General features: G+C 42.2%; 1 protein-coding gene across 1 annotated transcript; it reads right to left on the bottom strand.

Annotated features, from left to right (window-relative positions):
- Positions 1-9,204: 9,204 nt before the first annotated feature.
- On the bottom strand, positions 9,205-17,067 carry CUNH14orf180 (chromosome unknown C14orf180 homolog). The gene is made up of 4 exons (XM_027716621.2): positions 16,981-17,067; positions 14,528-14,651; positions 12,711-12,737; positions 9,205-9,956 (listed from the first exon to the last, which is right to left on the bottom strand). Exons 1-4 carry the CDS (start codon positions 17,065-17,067, stop codon positions 9,754-9,756), a joined length of 441 nt encoding a protein of 146 aa, XP_027572422.2. The 3' UTR covers positions 9,205-9,753.
- Between the last annotated feature and the right edge of the window lie 725 nt (positions 17,068-17,792).

Here is a 17,792-nt window from a genome sequence, read left to right as displayed (position 1 = left end):
GGGCTTTTTTATTTCTGCTTACTTTCCTGCAACCTCTTCTCCTAAAGCTTGGACACTCAGGCCAACTTGGTGATGCCAGGCTGAAAATGTGTTAAATGTGTTAAAGTTGTGATATAATTTATACACACATACCTACATACCTGTGCTCTTTCTCACACACTTCTCTCTGTTGTTACATTTCTGACCTGTGCTTTTAGTGATCCATTGCCAACCTGCACAGTGTGTGGCTGCAGTAGGAGTTTCTCTGAGTCGAATGTTGCATTTCTGTGATATTCCAGTACCTTCAATTTGCCATCTCCAGAAGCAGGCCTCTGGGAACACTCTAGCAAGAGCCGTGTTCAAAGAACTAGAACCCTGCATGGTGCTTGTACTTGTATTTCTTTATTGTCACATGGTGGAAAGGGAAAAAGCTTTGTGGCCTTTGCCCGTGCGGCCCCTCCTGCTGCTGTCCTTTGAAAAGATGTGACCTGTTCTGGTGGAGAATGTGCAGTGCAGCTGTTTAGTCACTGTGTTCCCTGTGATGCCAAAACCACTGTCAAAAGGTCTTTATTTTGGCCTGTGAAAATTGCTAGTAACCCAGGGAGAGCTTCACGTCCTTGAATACAGCTGGATGCTGCTTTCCGAGGCACCAGGGTGTTGCCACACAATTATTCTGTTGTATCAGATATATTCCCTGGCTACCATCTGTGGTTAATTTCCCCACCAATTCCCTGCCAGCAGTCCACATTGGGCTAGAAAAATCTAAGCTAACAAGTGTCACATGAGCTTTTAGATCAATGCTGTTTATTACTATTTTTATAATAGAGTAGCAACTGAAGTCATTTTTTTGGAAAAGAATTTCCTCATGAGGGCATGAACGCTCATAACGTCTTATCCTAGTAATTCATGAGGCATCTCCCAGCTGGGAACTTTCAGTAGGAATCACAAAAAATAAGAGCATGATGATTTACTGTAAAAACTAAAAGACATGCTACGGCAGCGATTATATGGTCTCCTAAAAAAGGGGGTGTTATAATAACCAGTGATGATGGATGACTTAGTGTACAGGCCTTCAATTCAGTATCAGGGAGTGGATGTATGTGTGTTAGTACAATGTACGCAGATAAATGCCAGAAATAATTCCACTGTTCTTCTGTGATGTGCATGTAGGTTCTTCTCTTAACTGGCAGCTTAGGCTGGAGTAGTTGTTAGGATTCTTTAACTTTCTACACTTCATTTTACTTACTTAATACTGGGACTTGTGCAATAATACATGGGTTATGATACCGAGAAGTGGATGCGACGTGAGCGGAATAGGAAAGCACTGGCCGGTGCACAACGTCCAAAGTGCTGAAATGGGTTTCTAATGAGGGTTTGCAGGTGTTTTAACTCCTCCTCTATATCTGGGTAATGTCCTGATGTTAGCCTGGGCTACCTGTTGGTCCAACCTCATTTGTCAGCACCTCACACAGCTTAGTCCTTGGGCTGATGGTTGGAGACCATCTCTCAAAAATGGGGGATGTGCATAGGAGTCTCTTCAGGCCGATCTGGGTGCAGAACATGGGGTCACCTTGCTGGGGAAGCGTGAGCCACAGGCCATTGTGTGGGCTTTATTTGGGAAATGGGATTTCTGCACAGCTTCAACATTGATCTATGGTGGGTCTCAGAAAACACAATATCAAATGAGCAAATTTAAAATGGATGCCAGCTGCAAAATACACACAAACCTGGCATTGGGTGAATGTGACTTTTCTAATTTGCATTCTCCAAAGCCCTCTCAAACATATTGCATGTGAAATCACTTTTACCATTTAAATTATAACTCTAAGGAAATCCAGATAGTAATTTATACTGGCAACACTTACAGTAATTTATGACACTAATCTGGATTCTGAGAAAACTTTTGTCTTTTCTTCTATGTCAATGGCCTGGGTGTGAATATCCTTGAGCTAATATGAATCCTGCCTGTGTCTAGATCCTAAATTTGTGCCTCAAACCATTTCCTTTGCTCATGGAAATAGCCAATTTTTATCTCATTGGAATGTTTGCTTTGGAGACCACAAATGTCCTTTCCTTCTGCTCATCAGTCTGGGAAGAGAGGAAGGTTTTACCTGCAGTGACAAAATGCTCATATAGCTTCATAAACACAGAAATTATTTTAGAACTATTTCTGTTCATGGTACTAATGCCTTGAAGTGCATGTTTTTATTTTTGTCCTCCATAAGTAAGAGGAAAACTATCCTGAGTTGTATTTAGGATGAGATACACACCTAGGTTTTTTTAATATTTGGGGTTTTTTTTGAAACAACAAAATTCCAGTCAGTAATTTATGAAGATAACAACTGCACAGAAGACAGCACTTTGATGCTCTCCTGACATAGAAGGGAGCTGCACTCTCGCAGAAAACTTAACATTTGTTTCTGAGAGGTTAGTATAGAATTTACTTAATATATTGCAAGGACAACTTATTTCAGTGCAGGTACATAAAGGATACAGTCTTTCCATTCTGTTGTTGGGAAGAGTATTTACATAGCAATGCTTTCTCTTTAGTTTATTTCATCCGTGCCAAAGAGTGTAATTGAACTGCTACTGCAAACATAGATTAACTTGAATGTATTCACCTGAGTGCTTCAACTTCTCTACCTCTCATTGCTACTATAACTGCTTGAACTGTTATTGCACACAACAGTGAAAAGAACTGAATCCGTATGAGACTTTAAATCCTATTTCCATAGATAGCTGAAGGATTTAGGATTTAATGCTTATTAGCTTCCTGTCAGATCCTCATTCCCAAAAAATGGGCATAGGCACCCAAGAGGAGTGGTGTGAATAGCCCTTGGCGTTGGTCAAATAATGATTTTATTTTGGTTTGTGAGTTTTTAATTTATTTTTTTCACTGAAATAAAAAGCCAACAACTGCGATTTGTTAGACATGAAAGGTTATCCTGGATCCCCCTCAAATCCCCCCTCAAAGCCCCTGTTGGAGCTCTTCTATTTGGCTTGAAATTCCTAAACAACAATGTTTTAGCCTTGTGGTTCTGGTGTTTATCAAGGAGATAAGGTACTTGGCAGCAAGAGCTGCTCACTGAAATAGCTTGAATTGTTTGTATGTGGTGGAAACCCAATGTGAGAAGTTTTTGTTCTCCCTTTCCACTTGACTGTGTTGTAAAGGGAGGGTTGAGACAACCTGCCAGAAGGTGAGAATGATGATTCGTAATTACTGTTGACATCTTGGGTGATTTCTCACACAAGTGAGTAAACAGTCCTGTGACAAAAGTACTCTTAATCTCCTCCTTACTTTCCCCTTGTTTCCCCCAGATTTGAACAAGTTTGACTCCAGTCTGTATACAGGTTCTGAAGGGTATTTATGAATGTGAGAAAAATTGCCGTCTCTGTGGCGAACTTTTGTCCGAAAGTAAGACAAACAGTCACGGATTTTCCCTGGTTTTATTCAGGCTCTCTGGGGACTGACATTAAACCCTTCCCTTTATATGAGCCAGTCCTGATTTGGGACTAGGTTACTCTGGGTGGTCTTCAAGGCTGTTGCCAGTAGTCTCTCAAGGAACCTGGTGGAGTTAGATGAGTACTATGTTAAACTACAGATTTTAAGGCAAGGAAATGTTTGAAAACTGTCTGTCATGGTATCACACATAACACAGTCCAGAACTCTTCACCCCATCCCTCCTGCAGCAGAGGGAATTATTTTTCCATGTTAACACTGTGAAATGAAATAATTTGTGTCTGAAATACAGCACATCTTTCTGCAACACACTGGCTCCAGATTGCACCAGTTAACCGCTTTCTGAGTTGTTGCAGCAGTTTTAACCATCATTTTAAAAATAGTGTCCAGCATTTGACTTCACAAGGTGCTGGCAGTGTTCTTACTAAACCAGAGTCTTTTAGAGTAGTGAGCAGTCCCTTTGCTAAATGATGCCGAGAAGCTCCGTACTGAACAGAATCCTTCCAGGGGGAGGACCACTGCACTGGGGTCCCCAGCTGGTGCAGACTGACTGTATCAGAGCAATTCTGGTCAAGTATTCTCTGATTAAAACAGCCCAAGCTACACAACTGAGAAATCAATATATTGTGATCTGAAGTACACTCCTGAGAAGTTTTTGAAGGTAATAAACAAAACACGATGAAATGACAACAAAAAAGCCCAACAGTTCCACTGACATCTCCTCCCCCTGGATCCTTTAATATTCAAGAACATTCCTGCAAACTTCACAGAGGGTTTTATTGCTATCAAGCTGATTAGGCCTTATTTCTCACATCTCTCCCTACCAGGGACAAGGACAGCTGAGGCATACAGGACAGTAGCATCAATCCAAACAGCAACAGGTAGTGAGGAGAACCACTGGTGCGTTTCCTGTGAGGGATTTTGGCTTTTAGGCTGTGACATGAGGGATCTGAGTGGCAGTGCGTGTGCTGGCAGCATTGACATCCATTTCAGCCTTTGCTTGGCCTGCTCAGTCCCTACCTGCTCTTGTGGCTTCACAAACTGCAGAGCATCCCCTTGAGGCATGTGCTAACCTAAAGTTAGCTTTTGGAGAGAGCCACCTGTGCATGTATCTGGTGTAAAGGTGCTGACAGTGTCACCTGATTTGGAGGGGCTTCTTTGGAAAGCTCTTCTTTCCATGTTGGCCCTTTGCCCTCTGTAGCTCATGACTCGTGTGGGGAAGGAAACACTGTTCCCAAATAGCTGTAAACTTGCCATTTTTAAAAGTAGCTCATTAGCACCCATAGTTTTAAAAGTTTCAGGGTTTTTGTGTGGTACCACCTGCAAAGATCTGAAGCAGATGTTTCTTGCTTGTGAGTCAATGCAGAGCCTGAAAGCATTTCAGCCTCTGAAATGTATGTCCTGTGATGTGTGTATTCATGAGCTACTGTCTCATAGCCGAGTGGGAAAAAGCTTTCTAAGAGTCTAGATGAGCTATTTTGTTATGCTGCCAAAGAGATCCCTGAATAATGGGCATTTGGGGGAGAAAACTGAACGCTTTTTCATGATTTGTTTAACCACTGAAAGCAGCAGAGGGGCAGATCCCTGGATGGTGTATATAGATTAGCCTGTAAGCAGCCATGCCAGTCCACACAAACTGAGGGTAGAGCCTTGCCTGTTTTGAATATTCTCTCTCCTGATTTGTATGGTCTTTTGCAGTGTAATGACTGCTGATTTGGAGCTTTAATTGCATGTATTTGACAAAACCAGAAAGGGAGTGAGGCTTATTATTGTTTTGATACAACCTCCAAAGGAAAATTTTTACTAGCATTTTAATACAGCCCTTTGTAAACACGTAGCTGAGTCCAATCCTTCTGCTAGTGGAGTCACTGACAGTTTCCTTTGGCTTTAGTAGGAGCTGGACTGGGTTCAGTGTAAGTGACACACTCTAGCATTACTGATAACAAGCTAATGTGTTTTATATATTGACGCTTTTTGCTGGACAGTGCATTGGCTTTTTATGATTTGGTGATATATAAAAATAAATTATTTGAACATTCAATATTTCTGTGCCTGTGCCTGTTCTTTGAAGGTGAATTTAAATTGTTACAGTGTAAGATAAAAAATTGTTCTCAAAGTCAGTGGCAGTGTCTTAGTTCATGTACTCATTCCCCAGTATCTCCATGCCACAGCTTGTATAGTCAAGGATTATGCCCAACAATCTTAAACTGCCTGAGCCCTTTTCGTACTGTGTTCCAGCAGTGAACCCTAATGCCAGAGGAGGCAAGGAGAAGATAGTCCTGTGTCAGCATGCAGCTGAAAGGCAGATTGTTAGCAAATATAAAGGGGGACCACAGGCTGCATGAGCAGGCTGATTTTCTAAATGCCAGCTGTTTAATTTTCTTCATGTAGCATCAGTCTTCCTCTTCAGAGGTGGGCCTAAAGGTTCCCAACAGCTATCCTGGAGCAAGGAATTAATAATAAACAAGTCCACACTATTATCTTAGAGGCTCCTGAGTTATTGCTTGAGGGCAGCTGGTAACACCCTTTTTATAGTCACAAGCTGCCAGCCCTTCTTCTTGCTTCAAAGTGGCAAAAGGCAGAAGTGACAATTACAATTGCTGCTACGGGCTTCTCCTGCTCCATTAACTTGTTTTCAGACTGTCAGGGTTAGATGGATGAAGGGAGGGAGCGGGACTAGAAGCAGTCTTTGGGACTACATTTTACCAGCACTAATGCTGAGTGCATCAAAAGGTTAATGTAAAAACATCTAGTGTCATCTCACTATGTCCTTTTCTATCTCCTCTAATCATATGGGTATGGATACACCTGCTAGTTCAATCAGGTGCTGTTGATGTGGTGGCTCTGCCTGAAGAGGGTGTTGGCAGCTGCCCTCCATCCGTTCACACTGCAGGAATGTACTGAACACTGTCAAAACAACACTTCTGCTGTGTCTGCTGTGGTCTGCTGATTTCTGTTGTGCATTAACTACATGCTCACTGCATAAGGGATATTAGGCAGCACTTCTACCCTTAGGCCCTGCCATTAGTCCATTGTCATTCACATTCAGACTTCTTTGTACTCTCCTCTGGCCGTTTGACTCCTGCCACCCCAGACATTGCTCCTGGGAAGCCCACATCTACTGTCTGCTTCAAAAATTGCTGCAAGAGTCCTGTCCTGCATCACTTCCTCTTTCAGGCCTTTATATCTAAAACATGACCATTTCCAAACTGGATTAAATAATTGCTCAGAGGTGGTTAGCTGCAGGATTCTTGTCTTCTAAGGCAATTTACCAAGCTGGCACCAGCACGAATTCAGGTGAGCATCTCCACCACTTGCAATAAATTTTTTACTCCCTCTCCTTTTTATCTCTTTTGGGAAATTCTCAGGAGTTGTACTGAAGGGAAATATTACCCAGCATGGCCAGCAAGGGGGTTATTACCCAACATAGCTCATTTTTGTAAATTTAGGGCTCCAAACTTACAAAGGTATCACACAGAAAAACATTGAACACGAAGAAATCAGATCTAGCTCATGGCAGTAGGATAAAGCTGTGATGAATAAAGAACTGAATGAAGGAGCAGAGAGGGAAAAGGGTGTGGGTGTGTGGGTGTGTGTGTGTGTGTAGGTTTAAGCAGGATGGGTGAATGGGAAAAGAGCTTCCGTGTGAGAAGGAAATAAAACAGGTAAGTCCACAGTGAAGTTGTGCAGCAGTAAACAAATGCAGGCCTGGGAGCTGGAATTTTTCCTCCTATTCCCAGACTTGTTATTGACCTACTTCATTCACTCCCGCAGATGCATTGGCTTTCTTAGCTTCAGTTTCTTCACCTGTGAAATGCCATCACTCTCCTTGAAACGTAATTTAGCTTTTATTTATTTCAAATCTTCTGGCTTTGAGGCAAATTTAATTTGGCCTTTTGCAACCTGCAACATATATGACCGACCACAGTAAACAATCCTGACCTGGGAGACCTTGTAAAGCCATGGTGAGACCTCAACAGATAACTCAAGTGCTGCCTTTGCCCATGCCCAAAACCGTCCCAACCAGAGCTGACACAAAAGCCAAGAATAGCCATTCCTCTGCTTAATGTTCCTGACAGTCCAGATGTGATATCTATTCTCACTCACACTGATAAAATTGGGCCCCAGCAAGAGGAACGTGGACATTTTCCATTTAAAGCAGATCCAGTGGAAAGGTGGTCCTATGTCCATCTCCTGGGGAGCTGTGCAGGAAGGTGGGCACAGATATGATCTTCACACCACCTCCACATTTTTCCTCACAGTCCTAAGAGGAGTTCCTGTTTTACCTTAACCATTAGCTTTTTTAAAGTTACTGAAACCAGGTTGCTAACATACTGGAAGGGTTCACTCTACCGCTCTTGCTCTTGTCAGCTCAACCTTTGCATTTTTACTGCAATGTGCCATGACTTGGAGTGAGAGAACTGTCCCTTCAAACAGGCTCCTGTTTAGAAGGGCCTAATTGCTACGTGCTGGGAGGACATGTCAGTCCAGGGCCAAAAAGGAACACCACTGGCTTGCCAAAGAGTTTCAACATGACCATGAAAAAGATCATAAACATTAAAAGATGCAAGCAGAAGTTGCAATGACCCCCTTGCCCTGTGCAGGTACCAATCTAAACCTTTTCATCAGACATTCACCAGCACACAAGTTTAAAACCTTTCTTTTTTATTACCTAAACAGCAGGGCTGAGACAGTGGAGAGGGGAGGGAAGCAGTGTGAAACTTACCCTCTGAGCTGGGGTACCTGAGTGGTTTGCACACAGAGCCCCTGAGCCAAATACTCCTCCTGCAGCAACCTCTGCTTCCCAGACCGGCACATGTCAAATGCAATGCCTGTGGCTTTGACAGCTTAGGAGGAGCATGAGAACAGCCACTGAAGTCACTTCTTTCTATCTTGGGCAGCAATTTTTTTGACTTGTTCTCAATCAAGTTGCTGCCTACTCTCCTCTTGAGAGAAGGCTGCATATTGCATTTCTGTTTATCATCTCCTGGTTAAAGTCCTTGGGCTGCTTGGGAGAAGATTGCTGGGGCAGAGGTATGGCCCTCTTAAAAAATTCTATTAAAAATAAAGCACCATTTTTTTCTTTTTGGTGGTTATCTTGGCAGGGGAATTCCAGCCAAGGTCTTGCAGGCATCACTTAATCTTCTCCGCAGTGTTTTCTTTCCCCCTTTTTTTCCTGCTTCCTTTTCTTCAGCTTTTACAGGTCCTGATATCAATTTTATCATACCAAATAACTCCAAGCACATATCAGGTACTACTTGTGAAGAATCTAAGGCCTAAAAAGCTGTTTGTGCTGGTTCTTTGAAGCTCGCAAGCTTGCACTAATTTGCTCTCCTCTCAGATACCCAGAGCACCATTTCACATGATCTTCATTAATAGGATTCTCTTCAGAGACCTGCATAGTATGGGGGGCAATGGAGGGGTAAAGGGACTTGGCCTCCCACTCCTTCATAACCAGTCCATATTGCCATGATATAAGGCCCCAAATACTAGGGCATAAAAAGTATAACCTCTGGTTGAATACAAGCATTATCATAAATCTTTTAAGTCAGCTCGCAGAGTTTATGGACTGAATCAAACCCAGAGGATTAAACTACCGATCTGATGATTAGCCTGAGTTTCAATGCTGCTATTTTTTATGTTAGGCAAATAAACTATTTTCTGTTTAAATGAGTTTTCGTGTTGTTTTTCACTCCTGGGAGTTAAGTGAATCAGTAAGAAACAGCTTTTGCCCATGGAGTAAAAAAAAAAATGCATGAAGGGAAACGAGAAAGCCATTTGCTGGGATTTTACTAATAAACATTTCAGGTGTGTAAATATAGCAGCTTGTCAAGCCTTTGGCCACCAGAGAAGTGTTGGTGCAATAGTTCTGCTTTATTTTAACTTTTGCAGAATAGCTCTTAGGAGACTTAAGGAGAAAGGTGATTTGATATCTAAAGCCTTGACCTGAGACTCAGGAGATTTTTCCTCAGAGCTTGCTGCTGCCTGCACAGATCAATCTGTTTCTCTCTCTACTTTTGCTCCTCATATCAGCAGTTCATAAACTATGGGGGACAAAACTGAGATACTTGTTTGCTGTTCAGGGTGATGGAGCATGAGTTTGGTGAGAACTCAAGGCACTGGTAATGACTGTTCATTGATGTGGAAAAACAAACAAAGAAGAAAAAAGAAGTGGCTGCTGGATGATGCACAACAGGGGTGATTTTCTTGCTCTTTGAGGTGGATGATCATGTGTTTCCTTGCATGTGGCTGGAGTAAACTGGGAGTTTTGCACTGGCTCATGCTGCTTAACAGTGTCAGGCTGAAGGACATTGCTACTGCTTCACAAACCAAGTCCAACATCTCTGAGCAACGTGTCTTATATGAAGAAAGAAGATAACAAGTCGGGATTGAAATTCCTCCAGGACTTTGACATCTTGCTTCATGCTGGTGTAGTAGAGACTCACAGCAAGGATCAGCACTGCACAAAATGAGAGCCACAGGAGCATAGGCAATCCAGATGATGACCTGTCATCTACTGAATGGTGATGAGGAGAAAAAAAAGAAAGCAGCGTTATTTTAGTGTCATCTTAAACACTTCCCAAATTTGGTCCCCTGCTGATGCATTTGTACCACTTTTCTGGGAACAGCAGGGTACACAGGGCTCTGGTTGTGAGTACTTCCATACACATCAGTTAAGCAATAGTGAGTCACACCCGCTGATGGAGGGTGGTGAGTATAAAATACATCATCTAATGGAGCATTTAAAGGGTTTAATTACATACAATAGGAACAGGATTACCATAGTTAATGTGTGATCTCAAGTAGCCCTCCAGCAATTAGTTTTTATACTTTTACACTATATGTTAAGATGAATACTAGGAGAATATGAAGCTACTTCATCCAATATTTAACGATCACAAATGCTCCATAAAAGAGACAAGATGTAGATTTCCATCCTTTTCCCTGGTAACTCAGCTTGTTTGGGACTCCTGCTAAATATGGTAAGAACTGAAACGTGGCTCCATTAACCAAGGGGTTAGAAAATGTTTAGAAAGCTCTGGCAGTTTTAACCACTCTCTAAGTGCTACGTGTGCTAATTACACTGGAACATCCTCTGCACGTGCTCTAAGGCAGGAACAACCTGTAAACATTTTTCTTGTCTTCAAAATACAGTTCAAGTTTGTTTAAAGCACCCTGGGTCAGGCACAGCACACATGTGGAAATCAGAGGGCTACATTTAGCTTGCTGACATCTGTGCCCCAATCCTTGCACGTGTTTATCCATCCGGGTGCCTCAGGGATCCAGTTTGATTCAGATCTGGCTGCTCTGTTTGACTTCATGGCCATTCCACAGTCTGTACTATTTTATAAAGCACTTAGAGTATTAAACACGCAGTATAAAGCCAAATTCATGCCTGAATAAAACCCATAGTCTACAGCTATTTTCCTGCCATATGCACATAATCAATAAGGAGATAAAAATGTGGAGTGCATTATTATGGGTAAAGGGCCAACATTAGCTGTAACATATTTAAATTAGCTTCTACTCCGAGCCCTGGAATACACACCAGTCAATTAAACTGTCATACAGATGTACAGAAAGGAAGGTAAAAGTCATAAAACCAAGCAGGAAACACATAATAATGTATCAAAAAGTGCATGGGGAAAAGGTAAAATGTTAATAGGCAGTCATTTTACAGCTAACCAGAAACCAAATCAATGTCCCATAATAGATCTGAGTGAATTATTTGGAGCAAATAATTTATTCATTTGAATTTAGCCCTTCTTTCTGTTTGCAAATTATCCACAAGCAGAATTCCGTTTTTATAAATTTGTTTATTTGGCATTATTCTATGAATGGTTGATATGAAGGTGTTTAGCCAGGGAATTGCTCGCCACTTTCTGCATTTGCAGAGATTTGTGAGCTGGAAGTTCTTTTCCCTTGTGTGATTTCTCACACCATAGGCTACAGTTCTCCACTGGGTGCCCACCTGCCTTTCACAGTGAGGGACTTGGCTGATGAGCACACATGGGAGCAGTGAAACCTTTCTGTGAAAGCTGAACAGCTTTTCATATCAGCCCTTTTCTGTGAATTTCTTATGACCTTTTTCAACCTTGCAAAAGTTATTTCTGAGTGACCTCAAATGCAAACTTGAGTTTTCCAATCTGCAAAATTAGGACGTATATTCAGTCCATGAACAGAAAAAAAGGTAATGTGCAAAAATATTTCCATGCACAGAATAGAGATAAGCTATGCTCACAACAGTTTCAGTACATCACTACAGTTATGGGCTGAAATTTAATATTTTTTTTCTAGATTACAAGTAGAAATTTAATGCTTAAATTTGTTAGTTAAATTGCCTGTTGGAAGAGCACGCACAGCCACAGGCGTGTGCCCAGTCTCATGGCAACTCATCTGAGAAAAGCACTGGACCCAGACACAGGAAGTTTTGTTTCAGTTTCTGCCTTGGACACACAGTTCCACTGTCCCCTGAAGAGTATTTGATCTTTGCTTTCCCACCTGTCTCTCTCCTGCCTATAGCACCTTCTTTCTAGCCCAATAGCTGCCTTAGCTGATGCTTCCATTGTCATGAGCACACTAACCCTTTTCCCGGACAACAGCAATAGCTAGGGGATATGGGGACATCTGTCTGGGAGGCTTTTTGGCCTCCCAACACTATGGATCTGTGTGTGTATATATACATGTATATATATGTACCCCTCTCCTCTCACTGCATTGCATATAGCAGGGGCTGGATTTTGGCCAGGGCCTCTAGAAATTATCACCCTCATAAGAAATCCAGATACACACATTTGCTTCAGGGTCTGTAAGGCTGCCTGACCTCGAACAAAAAAAAAAAACAACACATTATTTTTATTATTTCTACCCTGCTGCCAGCATATAAATGAATTGCCTCTTCCTCACACACAAAACTCAGCAGGGAGAACTATTGTTTCGCTTAGGGTGCTTTCCTTGCATATCTTAGTGAAAAACCTGTACCTATTCTATTGCCATAAAATATATTAATTATATTTAAATTAAAAATAGCTTCAGGGATTTCATTTTTGTTTCCACTATTTGTCTCACTGGACGTCTTGTTTAAAATTGCACCAGACCTCATCAGCACCTTGTGCTGCTTATGCTGAGAAGAAAAAGCAACAACCACTGACAGCACGAAATGCTGTGTACACGGAGGGTGTATTTGCACAGTGCATCCCAGCAGCCACAAAAGCAAACTCAGGTTAATGCTATGGATGGCTCACAGTTATAATGTGAAAATTCAACTTACCCACTACGTAGTCACAGCAGGAAATGGCTAGAAAACAGAATGAAAATGTTCTTACACGCCTGGAAAGGTCTCTTGGCAGCAGGTGAACATAAAAGCAAGCACCAAGTGGTGTCTCTGAAATTGCCTGTCACTTTATAGATGCTGAGCCTCCTCTTACAACACTTTTGGCTCTGGGTGAGGATCTATCCACTCCATGCAAAATGCAGATGCAGGTGCGCTTCAGGAAAGTGAGAAAAATTATTGTATGGAAGAGTTCAGAGGCAGAGTTTACTGCTGTTGCAGGGCAGTCAGTAATCAGCTCCTGCAAAGAAAACCTACCTATTCCAAATAATTTTTAGAAAGGAAAGGAGATAGATCAGAAGTATGAAAGTTAAGTAGGCAAGGCCCACTCTCAGATTACTTTCATCCAACAATATCCTGGAAATCCCTCTGCTTGGCAGCCGGGGCCCAGACACAATCCAGGATGAAAAGTCCATAGAATGGAAAATTTTCACTGGTGCCAGAAATGTTCATCTTACCAGCCTTAATGTTAATAATGTGTGGACAAACAGTAAATAATTTAAATCACAGAATACTAATTATGGGTTGGAATGTTTCTCATGTCTTCATGGAAACGTCTTCTCCATCCTTGCAGCTCCCTGGAGTTCCAGCATGGCTGTGCTGAAATCAGAGCCAGTGGGAGACCAACCTGGTCCCCCTGGGCTGGACTTACTGCAGGATTACCAGCACTGCCGGCAGGGACCCCGGCAGAGAGCTGAGGGAGTTATTAACTCCCATCAAAATCCTCCTGAGCAGTCAGATGAGCTTGGGCAAATTTAGGCCTGACTCACTGAGCGTTTCCAGGAGTTCAGTTTTGATGGGAAAGCCCAGGCCATGGCAACAACCTTATCAAGAAATAGCTTTCCCCTCCTGCGTCAGGAGGCATCCCAAACAATGTGTTGCCAAACAAATGAGAGTTCTGTTTACAGACACATCAGTAGATGCCGAGCCTTGTTTTCAGAAGCTGTAGCAGTCCAAACAGGTGGCTGGAATATAAATGTTACCATTCTGTCACCTGTGCTTTTACTGACTGACGTATCAAACCCATACAATTTTAGTTCTCTACCAATAAATACAATTTTCTTACTTGGGTCAAATTGGAGACAGTCAGAATGTAACAAGAATAGTTCTTATTTAGTATTGCATATAGCACATGCAGAAGTGCAAATCGGATCACTGTGCCAGACCTCTGCTTATGGTCACTCCCAGCTGACCTATCTGTAAGCTGCTATTTTGGCTCATGACTGAAATGACCAGAGGTTTTGTTGGCTGTGTCATTCCTTGGGTGCCTTCATTGGCAGAAATTATTACATCCTGGCTGCTAGGCTTAGACCTCTGCTATTGTATTCTGTGGCATGCATGCTGCTCAAAACCATGACAGGGCTGGCTCCCGCCTTCCTGTTGCATCCTAGGTACCCAGAATGACATAAACATGTTTAAAATTTGTCTGAGATCCTTTTTATGGGTGGATACATTGTTCTGGGGCAGCCCTGGGGCTCAGCCAAACCCATGGTCTACAATGATCCCTGTGGGGGTTGACTCAGGAGGCCACTGTGAGAACAGCTGAGGGTGCAGGAGCCTGTCTCCTCCCAGGGCAGGCAGGCAAATCAACCAGATACAATTCTGCAGAGCACAGAGCAAAAACTGTACATCCTCTGCTCCACGCGGAGCTGAAAATCACAAATAACATTCTCAGAGGAGGAAGCTGATGTGGACAGACAGGGTGGATGTTAAAAGCTAGAAAGGTCATGCCAAAAGGCTTAATAGCTTGAGCATACCGTGTTCAGTGACTTCTGGCTCACGAAATCGAACCCTTCTCTCTACTCTCCGCTTTTCCCCCACAGCTTGATCCACAGGTTGCCTTTTCCTCAGTATTGAAGGAGGATAGCTACTGTCATCTACCTAAAGAGTTGATCAAAACACAAAACACATGGCCATTGAAACAGGGTTAACGTGTCTGGGTGAAGTTCTGAGCTTCTATGGCTATGTTGTGGCTATAGGTATGTAACACATCTGCTTGGATATTTATAGTCAGACCACTGTGTTATTTATGGCAAGACAATAGGGGTATTCCTTCATTGTCATAGACATTCAGTACTCTAAAACTGTATTCTCAGGGAAAAGGTTAGTTCAAGTAATGGACAGTAAAGTGTTCAGAAAGCATTTCTCTAAATTGCAGTGAACAGCGGCTGAAGGTGGCTGCTCAACAGCCTTGGGGTAGATGGACAAAAATGTGATATGAAATACATGAACCATATCATTTGGAGAACCTTTGAAATGTTCCGAGCTCAGCAGTTCCATTTGGAATGCAGTGCTGCCATTTCAACAACTGGGACTATGCAGCAGACTTGGGTTTGGACACAATCCTGATGGGTACAAAAAGGTAATTTATTTGCACTTCGATATTGCATTTATGTTGTTGCTCTGGTTTTTGCTTGGAAGCCACAGTTTTAAACAAGAGAATCGTAATGCTGTGGATTCTTTGAAATTACAAGAAACAGAACTGCAATAACAGTAATAAGTCACTTTTCTGCATAGGAATGCTCCCACAGTCAACTCCCCAAAGTGAATCCAGAGTGAATCAACTCCCCAAAGCGAATCTAAAGTGAATCTTCACCATCCTCTGGAATTGGAGAGCAGACAGCAAATTTTCTATTTTTCAAAGACTCAAGTGTGTGGTAGAGATTCTCTGCATTTTATTTTTAAGATTGAAGTCATCTTCTCTAGCCCTTTCTCCCTACTCCCTCTGTTCCTCTGCTAGGTAAAGGATATTATTTCTGAGATGATTTGTTTGTGCCTTCTGGTCACTGTCCCTGCTCCTTTTTTTCCTCTTGCGTGTTACTTCCTCACTCAAGGATTGCTTGCTCCTTACTCCATGTTTTTCTTCTTGCTTTAATCTTCCTACTCCTCAGTTCTCTACTTGTGTACTTTTTTAGATTCAAATACTACCCTTGCCTTACCTTTTCTCTTTGGATGCTTTCCCCAAAGTCACCTTTTCACACATCCACTCCTTGGGCTGCAGGAGCAGGATTAGGTGCCATTAACTACAGTCTGGGGGTGTCAGACCCCGGAGTAAAGAAGATGAGCACATTTTCTTATGCATCACTCTCTGAATAACCTCAGAAAGGTACTTAGCATAGCCAGCTGGAACTGCCATGGAATGAGGAACATCTTCAGCTTGCTACCTCCTCCTGAGAGATGTATAAACCCACCCTTATCACTGATAAGGATGCTTTCTCTGATCTTGGGGTCATAACACCTCTGTCTCATGGACAGTGTGTGTTGGAGCTCTGTATTTTTCATTCAGCAGCTCAGAAGCTGGAAGCCCCATTCAGGGTATGGGAAACCTGGATTCAACTTCTTTCCAAGTCCAAAGAAATACAAACCCACATCTCCTGTATACAAGCCCTCACCATCAGAGCTACGGTATGCATATGGGAGCAGGGAATCTCAGTCTCTGCCACTAAAGCCGTCTTGTTTGGCCTTGAATAATTAAATATTCATTGAGCTAAAGAAGGAAAGAGTGACTTTACAGCCTGGTGTTTGGGTGCTCCCTTGGGGGTGGCAGAAGTCTGCTCCTATCCTTGCTCCAATGAATACTTAATATGTAATACTTAAATATTCATTGGAGCGGTCACTGGGAACAGGGTCTCTCATCTACCAGGTGAGTACCCTAATCACTCTGCTGCAGCCACACACACACACACACACTTACTCACATAATGAATATTTGATTATTCTGTGTAAAATTAAACAGGTTTAGGGAGACACAGCCCAGCTCAGGTTAGAGGTCGTTATAGCTTTAGCTATGAGGGCTCTTCCTGTGGCACAACCGAGGAAACTGAACCTTAAATTTGAAAAGATTTATAACTCCAAGTGCAGCTTTTGTCCATTTGAGCTTTTCCAAATACTTAACAGCGATACCATGTCAGGAGAGAAAAATATTAAACAACTAGCTGGTTGGGTAGCACCTAGCAAAGGGAGACCTTAAAAAGGAAGTAGCTTTATGATATGTACTAGACTTTAATAATGGAAATCAAAGCTACAGAGTGTCAGAAGAAATAATGCATTCTCCCCTCAGACAGAAACCTGGCATTAACATATCCTGACAAGAGCTGGAAACCTACCAAAGTGAGAGCTGGGAAATTATATGACCTTAAAAACAGCCCATTTGTAAAAAGCTTCAGGAGTTGGACACAAGGACTCTATCGCCCATCAAAGGGTTACTTACCCGCAGCTCCTCTGCACTAGGACCAGAAGGTGGGACTGGACATATCTGGGACATGTACTCTGGATGCCACCATGAAGTGTCCCACATGAAGCTTTGGAGGGAAACCCACTTGCTCGAGGAAATGAGAAGGAACAGGGAAAAGCACCTGGAGATCCCTCCACAGTGAGGATGGAGCAGGCAGTGCCGCTGAGCAGATGGGAGCAGCAACAAATGACAGAGGAGTGGAAAGAAGAGTTTCCGCCCTTCATACCAGTGTTGGTGTGGGAAGGATGACGCTACATGAAATGTACTCAGTAGCCAAAAATAGCACATAGTGATAGTACTGATTGTGCAGCTGGAAAACAGGGCTTTCCTGGCAACAGGGAAGGGCCTGAATGGAGCAAATCACAGATAAACACCTACGTTGTTTTTTTCCTTTTTTTTTTTTTTTTTGCATAAATGTGAAATTTAGGCTGGTTTTTTATCATAATTTTTACATTTCTGTGATCATGTTGTTTTCCTTTTCAGAATCCAATCCCAATCTCAAAAACCTTGCAAGCAGAATTGCTTTTATTCCTTCTTCCATTCAAAATATGTGGGTAAAGACATCAGGAAATTATATAGATGTAGTGGCATCACATATATATATCCCTCCAGTACATTTATGGCCTCACTTCATATGTTTTTCAAATTAAATCCATTATTATAGCAATAAAATGGGATTTTAACATTTTACATTTCTACAAATATCATAATAAAATTATTGATGGGAAAAGAGGTGATTTACTGTTCAAGAGGCTTTAACAGCCCCTTGTCAAATGCTGAAGGTTGGT

Source organism: Pipra filicauda, unplaced genomic scaffold, assembly GCF_003945595.2.
Source record: "Pipra filicauda isolate LSUMZ 115617 unplaced genomic scaffold, ASM394559v2 scaffold151_size3305965_pilon, whole genome shotgun sequence".
NCBI lineage: Eukaryota > Metazoa > Chordata > Aves > Passeriformes > Pipridae > Pipra > Pipra filicauda.
The sequence above is the reverse complement of the archived record's forward strand: the minus strand, read 5'-3'. Positions and strand labels throughout refer to the sequence as shown.

Coding starts and splice junctions, on each gene's coding strand:
- CUNH14orf180 (XM_027716621.2), bottom strand. CDS start 17,067: ATGTGGGACACTTCATGGTGGCATCCAGAGTACATGTCCCAGATATGT. Junction 14,652..16,980: donor CTAGTGCAGAGGAGCTGCGG/GTAAGTAACCCT, acceptor TCAACTCTTTAG/GTAGATGACAGTAGCTATCC. Junction 9,957..12,710: donor CTGCTGTGACTACGTAGTGG/GTAAGTTGAATT, acceptor ATCACCATTCAG/TAGATGACAGGTCATCATCT.